Genomic DNA, 10,232 nt, shown 5'->3' with positions numbered 1-10,232 from the left:
GGTCGCCGTCGTTGATAGCATATTACTGGTGTATGATATGTGTATGCGTGTGTGTCTGTGCTAAGTTTGCCTACGTGTGTGTGTGTGTGTGTCTGTGAATGTGTGTGTGTCTTAATGTGTGTGTAGTGTGTGTATGTATATGTGTATGCGGTGTGTGTGCGTAAGTGTGTGTTTGTTTGCCTATGTGTGTGTGTATGTATGTCTGTGAATGTGTGTGTGTGTCTGTGTATGTGTATGTGTTTCTCTGCGATTCCTAATATACTTACAATGTAGCGGCACCTTACATAGTTCATTGGTGATATTTTTGTAGTGTGTGTGAGACTGGAACAATCACAAGGGTAAGGTGGTGACGTTTGCCATCTCTGTTTTTCCTGTTGTGGTGAGAATTTGTCTTTCGGTAAAATCTTTACCCTGTCCGTTCTCGCCTTCTTAATTATCCCCCAAAGTTTGGCCCGGAGGTCCTCTCGAGTTCCGAGGTGGGACGACTCCAACTGGACGGACGGGCATGCTTTCTCCTCGTGGCAGCCGGGTCACGTGACTACTACGTCATCTGACTAGGTGTATCCCAGTATGTGACGCAACGTTCAGCAGGGCGATGGGTCAGGTTTTGCTGACATGTGGACTGGCACGTTAGTTTATGATCAGTGTTGTAAGTGTGCTGGTCGTAAATTTAAAAGAGAAGACATGGTAACTGGATTTTACGAATTGTACGATGCCTCAAGACACCAGGTCCCACTGACTGACCAGCTCGTCTGCTGGTGACCAGCTGAAAAGGTGAGAGGAAAGTTTTAAAACGCAGTAAATCTTTATCTTTCGCCATAGCTGACAGCCCGGGGTTGTCATAAATGATGGACAAACGTATTTTCGAAGTAGGGTAATTTCTACCACCTCCGGCGGTCAACTGTCCACCTATTCACCCCGAACTGGTCCGGTCGAAGCTCGGACAACAGAGCGATTTCTGAGAAGCCTCGCTGCCAGTCTCCTCAGACATGACTTATAAAAAGTACATGTTGTAAACGTGGAGCTTGTAGTCATGAAGATGCCCAATGTAACCAGAAATAACCCCTGTGAGAGGCAAAGTCTCGCTCCCGATCTGGTAGTTCCGAATGAACTAACCCATGAACCCGAAGCAGTGGGTAAACGGAAACGACTGAAGCGGACGGGACGTAGCCTCGGGTGGTATCCAGGCGCCACCCGAGTCTGTTTAAACGTTGCGAGACGACCGAGTCCACGTTTGGGGAGTGCAGACAACGCCATGGCGGACTTTCTGAAGCCCCACCAAACGTCTGGTGCCATGTTAATGTTGGCCCACCCCGAGTTGTCTTTGCCTGTCCCCAAGGAAGAGGTGCCTCAGCCGGCTCCTGGTGTCAGCGTCTACAGAGCGCTGGGGACACGCTGTCGTCCCTGTAAACCCACCAAGTAAGGACGTCTCTGTTTACAAACGATCGTTAGACATGGCCTTCGATATCAGCTGTATGCTTGGACAGGTTTTGGACAGTAAATTGTCGTTTGTGTCTGACTCTCGGACTGTATTTTACTAAGTGGAGAACTATTGCTTGTTGAAAGTCCGGTTAGAACACAGGTTTGGTCTTAGCGTTGTTTTCAAACTTCTGTTGCTTATTTCCGTGTCTGTTGGCTTGAAAATGCAGCCCATATACAGTAGTACTAGATTAGGCCGTTTGTCGAGTCGCAAGGAAAATGCTGGTCGACATGGTGTGTAGGGTCTGTACTTGATCGTAGTAGAGGACATTCGACAAGTGTGAATGTACGTGTATAACTTATAAGTAATTTTATTGTCGTTTCTGTTGTTGTTGCTACACCAATTACGAGCCCTGACCCTTCACCATCTACTCAGATCTATGTCAGATCTCAGGTCTAGTATCTGGTTCGTTATTTACCTGTCGGATAGCTAGCTTCGATGATAAACAAACGACTCGCACTGGGCATATCATTTTGTCGTGTCGTGCGATTGACTAAGTGTGTGGGTCATATCTCATGCGGCGATCTACAGGTGTGAGTCAATAACATGCTAGTTTCGTTGTTGTTTGTTGTCATGCTAAGCAAGAGTTAATAATCCGACAACCACCGTTCTGGTATTATATTGATTGATTGAAAGACCTTTATTGTACATTCATGCCTCGACGGACTAGGTACAGGTCACTGATAACAGACATAACAGACATATGCAGGGACAACAAGATACAATTTAACTAATTAAAGGTACTAGGCTAACAGGATGGTCGACATCTTCTCGCTTCTTTGTACAGGTGTAGATATAGGAACATATAGTGTGTGATATACATGGTTTATCTAGGCGCATCAAAAATAGAAATTTATCCATTACATTAAGATGTTATAAAGGCCCCCAATTCCTGGTCTGAGTCAGAATTCCGTCCATTGTTGTGGGGTCTGTTTGTCCCGAAGGCAACAGTGGTGTGAGTTTGAGTATCTGAGTGGTCAATCTGCTTTTGTTTGAGCTCTTATCAAGACAAACAATCATGTCTTCCTCACACAATTATCTCTAAAGTCAGTGGTGCCTTTTTGGGGTCGACATTTCCTCAAAGTGCTTCCTCAAAGTCTTGACCGAATCCATGTAACAGTTTTTTCCTCTCCAAGCAGAGGTTGAGTCGCGTAGATATAGTAGTAGTCGAAAAAAATACAGAACCGCTCCTCTTAGAGAAGCAGCTCTGTATTTGTACTACTACATCTACGCGACTCAACCCCTGCTTGGAGAGTAACAGTTTTTCACTTTACAAGCAACATAACTGCATGATACCCACAGGTACGTGTTAGAGGTCTGAAGGTGGCAGAATAATGGCTAAGTTTGTTGTGCGTATTCAGACTATGATGGAAACATTCCTTCATTTCCTTGTAACATATCTTTCCATAGACACCACAGTAAGAAAGTAATATTTCCAGTGACCAGTCCACAGTCTATCCTGAATTGAACGGAGACACGGGGTAATGTACCTGTAGGTAATCCATTTTCTGTCAAAGGTCACAGGTTTAAGCCCGCGGTTCAAAGATCTTAAGAAATCCTTTGATCCGGCTGATACATCGCTGTAGGGTATGCAATCATTTGCGGTGAATGTTGTAAGCGCATAATATAAGGCTATTAACATTGTGATATATGAACATCAAAGACGCAACATGAGTCTTTAAAACTGAGTTACATGTCAATGCCTGGGGGTCTTGTCACCTTCTTGTTTACGATATAGGTTTACGGAAACAAATCGATGACATTCTTGAGCCAGTAAGAGTCGTGGTCGTTGAAAATTATGTTGCTTTGTGAGGGGGCAGTCGTAGAAACTTGTCTACGGTCGGTTCTAGCTCAGCCTCTCGTAAAATCCTGCGATAACAAAAATCGTGGGACGACTGTGTCTTATGTAACATCAGTCAACATGGTTCCAAGCACGTGACTAGGATTAAACGTACACATTTAGAACAGATCGCCGGATTCATGTGCACAAAAAATGAATTCTGCCCATGTAAATACGAGCAAATCTCTCTTCACCCACCCCGCCCATGACCCATTGTTATAGAGTCAGTTCCCACCCATTTGGGTATTGTACATGTTGTCTGCCAGGTCTATTCTACTGGAAAGGTGAGTTTGGCATTAATCGGTACAGTAACAGTCACAGTTCACTTGGTGAAAGGGCAAAGTTTGTGGTTAACTAGTTAAACTGTTGGGACGTCCCCAGACAAGACGCCTTGTCTAGTGTTCGTTTCTGAGGAGGAGAATGAAGCCACTAACGGTTTTGAAGTGAAACTTAACCCAGTCAACAGCATTTATGATCTGTAAACGTTTGTTATGGTATCATAGCCTGTCTCTGTTTTGACAATAAACTTTAGACAGGTCTGTTAACCATCGCACACAGTCTACGGCCATGCTGTTAGAATACCAAAGGCTCGCGAAGCAGAAATCCGAGCGTGTTTTAACCAAGGACTTGTTTCAACGTACAATTTTACCCCCATCACACTGGTCATGGCTCCGGGGCCTGCGAACTTTGGTCGATGATCGAGAAAATGTCATCTACAGCTCGTAGACTCGTCGGCCGATCGGTTTTCTTGCTGTGTAACAGACGCATTCCGTCTGTCCGAGCTGTGAATATATATAAGCAGTAGAAAAAAGGCATCAGACTGAGCTTATTTAACGACTTCAGTATCGTAAGTTCAGTATGAATGTAGAACCCGCAGTCTTGCTAGTGTCACTAATCTAGCGCATGGAATGGCCGGATGACACCACTGAGCTTTCCGCTGAGCCATTTAATATCACCGCCTCGGGCAGATATGCGCACGGACTGGGCTGGTCTTTACACATAGAGCCTTCACTGGGCTGAAATAATTATAGAAATTGGCCAAACGATATGGTTAATGTGCAAGAAAATTAGCCAGTTATAGCGGCCCATTTTCAACCACACTGCTTCGTATTGTATTTCTGAAAGACGCTGGTAGTCTATTAGGTGGTCTTGAAGTACTGCGTATACTTTGTAGGCCTTTATTCGTCCTTCACAGATTCATTCATCCATTCCGTCTACTTTCCGTCTACAGCATGTACTGTTCGCTGTTGCAGAGATGGATCCAAATTTTTCTGCTTATCTTCGAAGCTTCATCTACTTCATCGCCATTGATTCGTTCTTCGTAGTCATTTGTTCTTTTATAGATCCATTCATGCATTCCTTCTACTCTCCCTCCCAGTATGTACCGGTGGCTGTTGCGGCTGAAGAGGACCACAGGCGGGTCCGTGTTCCTCCTGCTCATCTCCATCTACTTCCTAGTCATTCATTCATTCATTCTTTTATAGATTCATTCATTCATTCATGTATTCTACTTCATCCCCAGTATGTACCGGTGGCTGTTGCGGCTGAAGCGGACCACAGGCGGTTCCGTGTTCCTGCTCCTCATCTCCATCTACTTCCTGGGCTTCAGTCTGCTGGAGATCCCCGGCATCGCCATCACGCTCTGGCAGGCGGGCAGGGGGTACGTTTGTTTTGTTTGTTTGTTTTTATTTGTTTGGTTGTTGTTTGATTTGGGTCTCGTCCCCATCTGGCACGTCTGTCTGGGTCTTCCAGTAGAAATTTGATTTTGATTAGATTTGACGACGAGCTACCCAATGATAGACAATCACCCAACAGCCCATTTTCACAAAACAGACACTATGGGACAATCGCTGAGCAACCCAAATCATTGAGATTATTAGAGGATCATTGTGAGGGCGCTTGAAGAACTTTGAAATCACTGGAAGAGCTTAGAAATAATTTCAAGATCTCAGAAATCATTGGAAGAGTTTAGAGTCAGTCTGTGCTCATCTCATTGCCTCTTGTGTTGATATTTCCTCCAGTTTCGTGCGGACCAGAGGAGTCCCCCAGGACCCTGGCTGCCCGGGCCCGGCATGCCAGCAGGACCTGCTGACCCTACTGAAGGGGGCAGTACAGGGGAACCACTCCCAACAACAGCTGCTCCAGGACCAGTTCGGCATCAGCCTCCAGACTCTCATAGACAACGCTAAACCTAGGGTAGATCTTAACAAAACTCTACAAGCTGTAGGGAACGATTCCGCCGTGGAGAAAGGGCTGTTACAGAGTGATAATAGAACTACTGAGAATACGACTGCAGTGGAAGAGGAGTTTTTCTACTATGTGCGCAGTAAGGATGGTTCGTCCAGACAGATTTCGGGCAAACATCCGGTGGTCAAGATTCACCAGGACGTTAACCTCACCGCCATCATGGAGGCCTTCCACCATCCATGGAATAGAGATGACACATCATTATCATTAACCAGGTTAGCAGGTTATTTATTGATTATTGCAGTGATATGCCATGTCGCTATCAAAAACTAGGTTAGTAGGTTGTTAATAACTTGGTGAGATGATTATTCTATCATTAACTAGGTTTGTAGATTTTTGGTTATTGCAGTCTCTATCCTAAACTAGCTTAAAAGTTAGTTGGTTGTTGATAACTCGGTGAAATGACTATTTCTATCATTAACTAGGTTAGTTGGTTATTGATTTTCATGAGATGGCGTATTGCTGCCATTATCTATGTTAGTAGGATATTGATCATGGCTGTGAGATGACGTATGGTTATCATTAACTAGATTAGTAGGTTATTGACCATTTCAATGAGATATTGTAAGTTTCTGTTGCACCTACGCATACTGTATAAAACCGAGGTGTTACACTTGATATATATGTACGCCTGGCTGAATGGAAAACTGAAGCCGAATCTTTCACTTTCTTTCCACGTCTAGGTCTGAACTGGAGCAGTGCTGCTCCAGCCGCAAGATGGCGCTCATGACCCAGGAGAACTACGCGGTTGGCCAGCGCGTTCCCAGCGCCTTCAACCTCACTCAATTCTACACGTTGACGGAGAAGATTCACAACTTATTACGAAAGGTGAGAGGAGTCCTCAAAAGTTTTTTTTCTTCTTATAATCGTTCAAGATACGTGAAATCGACAAAAACAAAATGCACTGTGGTACTCACTGATGATAGGCAAATACACTTACAATGAAAACGAGGTGAAGTGAGGTAGTGCATCTGTATTTTATGCCACAGGACGTTGTTATTGTGTCTTGGCTTATAGCTCATCTTTGATGTTAGATGTGGCATCCACTCCAGTATGTACGATTTAATGACGAAGTTGGCAACTTGGCATGTACAAAGAGGATACACTGTACTGATTCTATGTACTGATCCCCCACCCCCCATCTTCAGAAATCGCCGTTCCCAGAGAAGCTTTACAAGACGTGTTCAGTAGTGGGAAACAGCGGAGTCCTGAGAGAGAGTAACTGCGCCGACCACATAGATGGCGCGGACTACGTGTTCAGGTGTAACATGCCGCCCCTGAACGATAAAAGACATCTCTCCCACGTGGGGACCAAGTCCAACTTCACCACAGTGCCAATGTCAATGCTTAGAAAGTAAGTATTTGCGAAATTAGAAACCTCTCTTTCCATTTTACTCTGTACATCAATTCATGTACAGTGAAGACTATATCTAATAATATTCTGACAAATAATGCAGAAGGCATTGTTTATATCTATTGTTTTTTAATGTTCAACAGACATTCCACGTTTGCAACTACTCGTTCAAAAATTGGCTCAACTCACAACTTTCTACACGTTCACTATTCTACCCTATGACATACAAACTTGCGCTTCCTTCTTGTGGCAGATACGGGAAGATCGAGAAATCACAGGAGCTGAAGGACCGGTGGTACAACCAAACCCTGCAGTACGAGGGCATGGTCATCATCAAGAAACCCAAAGGTGAATCTTACAACCAGATTGGTTGGTTGGTTGGTTGGTTGGTTGGTTGGTTGGTTGGTTGGTTGGTTGGTTGGTTGGTTGGTTGGTTGGTTGGTTGGTTGGTTGGTTGGTTGGTTGGTTGGTTGGTTGGTTGGTTGGTTGGTTGGTTGGTTGGTTGGTTGGTTGGTTGGTTGGTTGGTTGGTTGGTTGTCGATCGGTTTTTTGGTCGGATGGTTGGGACTTGTCATAGAGCTAAATGACTAAGAAATAAGGCGAACGGTTGCAGGCCTTAAGCACTGGTTGGGGTTTTCCGTTTGTAAAGTCCGTTATGCATATGTTTGCGCATAAAGCCCGATAAATAGATGTTTGCTTTCGTGTTTGTTAAGGTAGTACTTGGCTTCTTCCCAGTTGTTTTGCTAGAGCACTATTAGCTCTCTACATTTTAACCTCCCTTGACATCTCCCTCTTGTTGTTTTGTTTGTAAAGTTCATTCTATGTTTTCGCGTGAGGCAGGATGAATATATCTTTCTTTGGTGTTTTAAAGTTAAAGGATAGTAGATGGTTGCTTCCTGATTCGTATTACTAAACTGTCTACCCCCCCCCCCCCCTTCCAGACTCCACGGCTGTGATGCAGGCAGAGCTGGAGAAGAGGCGCACGGACCTGAGAGTGGCGTACGAGGACCCCGCTCACTTCATCGCCGTGCAGAAGTACTGGGCACAGCGGGGACTGCCCAGGAAAATTACCTCAGGTACAGCTATCTTAAGTTACTCCCATTAGGGATATTATTGCGCGGACCGCTGCTCTATCTTTTCAGGTGCATCCATAGGACTGAAAGTACATGAGTTGTATATACAATAAACAATTGTTGCTGTACATTGATATTTGCAATTTACAATTAAAAATTGTACAAAAATAACTGCCGCCCGAATTCAGTACACATGGTCCAACTGCAACGATTAATAGATAGATGTCACTGTCACTTCTTTGCTACCGATATACCATCATAACCATGTTTTGCCGTCGGCTTTTCATACGTTTAACTACTGTACAGGTACTCCATGTTCATATTTGGAGGAAAATTCGTACTTTGTTGTAATTGACACATTCATCTCGTTTTTTACCAGGTCTGACATCAAAAATTTCTGTGTTTCTTGTTTGAACAGGCTTTTACGTCATCACGGTGGCGCTGATGCTGTGTGAACAGGTGAACGTGTACGGCTTCTGGCCGTTCCCGTTCGACGACTCCGGCGGCAAGGTGCGCTACCACTACTACTACGCGCCCATCTTCGTGGCCCCGGAGACTCACGACATGGCGGTGGAGTTCATGAAGGTTAGAGAGCTGCACCAGAAGGGCGTGATCAAGATGCAGCTGGGGAAGTGTCAGGACAAGAAACCGGTCAGAAAACATAGAAAACTGTGAACGAGTTTAGAGAGGACCAACTCGGTGGAATGAACACCAGGATAGATGTGTAAAATGACATGTTATTTGGGTGGTTGACTGTTCACAGTCAGGGGTACTGAGATGTGAGGTTACAGGAGGCAGGGGTGAAGTGCAAGGCTCTGGAGCAGCTACCATCCGGCGCTGACCCCGTTGACCTCAGTACGACATTACCAGCCCACAAGGCTGTAGGATCTTCATCTACTGGTGCCATAAACAGACGTTTTCTAACGACACGGGGTATGCGAACTTGAGCAGGTTCTACCAGAGCTGGCAGCATCGAGCAACTGATGGAGACCTCGCGATGTGAAAAATCAAAGTCAAGCAATACAGGAAGCAAGACAACGCTTCGATTAGTCCCAGCAGTGTTGTTGACGGGTCCTTCGGCAAGTGGAAAGAACACGGGAATACTTACATAAACATTGACTATTTGTCAGCGATAGTAATCGCAACAGCAGGGGCGGGGCTGTGCTGATGTTGCCCAAAGAGAACTTGTTGATGTGTCATCACAACGCCATCTTTCACAAGCGTGCAGACAATTTGTACTATCAAAACATGAACTACAAGATGAGACACGTTGTAATTGCACGGATATCTAGTTACTAGTAAGTGAACATGGCGTCGATAAACTCAGGCAACGTATGTTCAGTGTGTATGAGAAGCAAAACTTATGTATGATATGTAAAGCTGTACATTTTGATACTTGACAGATTGTACGAAGCTCTTTGTAAAAACAATGATGGGTAAAACGACCAGTGAAAGGTACGTAGGGTTAGTGGTACAAATTTGATATTAGGTTTATGGGCATGTAGGTATAATGTTTCAACATGGCGTCCCACGGGGTTGCGGTGGTTACAATCACGTGACTGTGATGTAAATGATGTCCGCCATGATGGGTGGTTAAAATCTGGAAGCTGGTAGGTCGACAATGATGATGTAATTCCATTCAAGCAATCATGGCCTATATGTGCGTGGAAACTATTCGGTCTGTCTGCCAGATTCAGTGACCAGTATGGTATCTGTTACGTCCGACATGTCGGCAAGCTGTCTTTTTGTAACGTGCTGACAAACAGATGGCGAACCCTTAATCATAACTCAATGCTGCTTTCAGGTTTGGAAATAATTCCTCTCCACAATCTTCTCATTGATTGACTTGTTAAAGTAAATTATTTTGATACTCATTAGTATCTTAAGTCAATCATCTGAAGAAAGATCTCTGTGATAGTTGTAATTACATGTTAATCAGAGTAACGGTTATATTGAGGCAGTGGAACTATTCAATACGTCAAATAGTTGTGTCCGAATCGGTTTGAAGTCATTCTATTAGATTACGTAAATATGTTTATTTGTTGTATGTGTGTCGATACGGGAAGAAATATCATACATGGGCTATTTAATTCAATAGACGGTTCATCTGTCAACAAGAGTGTGGCTATACGATATACATGTTAATGGTTAAGTGTGATAATGTGAAGATTGGAAAACTTGAAAAGGGCGCTATGGTGTTGAAATCAGCAGACTTTTCTCTTCTAAAACCGTCCTAAT

At 44.3% G+C, this 10,232-nt stretch overlaps 1 protein-coding gene across 3 annotated transcripts in view; it reads left to right on the top strand.

Moving 5' to 3' along the window:
- LOC118428256 (alpha-N-acetylneuraminide alpha-2,8-sialyltransferase-like) overlaps positions 1 to 8,819 on the top strand; it is a 14,955-nt gene extending 6,136 nt beyond the window's left edge. Inside the window, exons 1-8 of one of the 3 annotated variants that reach the window (XM_035838268.1) lie at positions 564 to 774; positions 4,843 to 4,980; positions 5,342 to 5,782; positions 6,251 to 6,395; positions 6,716 to 6,921; positions 7,175 to 7,269; positions 7,863 to 7,997; positions 8,413 to 8,813. In XM_035838268.1, coding sequence (XP_035694161.1) covers positions 4,844 to 4,980; positions 5,342 to 5,782; positions 6,251 to 6,395; positions 6,716 to 6,921; positions 7,175 to 7,269; positions 7,863 to 7,997; positions 8,413 to 8,669 — 1,416 coding nt within the window. In that variant the 5' untranslated portion in view covers positions 564 to 774; position 4,843 and the 3' untranslated portion in view covers positions 8,670 to 8,813. Of the gene's footprint in view, positions 1 to 563; positions 775 to 1,219; positions 1,420 to 4,842; positions 4,981 to 5,341; positions 5,783 to 6,250; positions 6,396 to 6,715; positions 6,922 to 7,174; positions 7,270 to 7,862; positions 7,998 to 8,412 lie in introns of those variants that run through there. The other 2 variants (XM_035838265.1, XM_035838267.1) reach the window with 2 other exon arrangements.
- Positions 8,820 to 10,232: the final 1,413 nt, after the last annotated feature.

This window comes from Branchiostoma floridae, chromosome 12 (assembly GCF_000003815.2).
Source record: "Branchiostoma floridae strain S238N-H82 chromosome 12, Bfl_VNyyK, whole genome shotgun sequence".
Classification (NCBI taxonomy): Eukaryota; Metazoa; Chordata; class Leptocardii; order Amphioxiformes; family Branchiostomatidae; genus Branchiostoma; species Branchiostoma floridae.
This window is presented reverse-complemented; position numbering and strand designations above follow the sequence as displayed.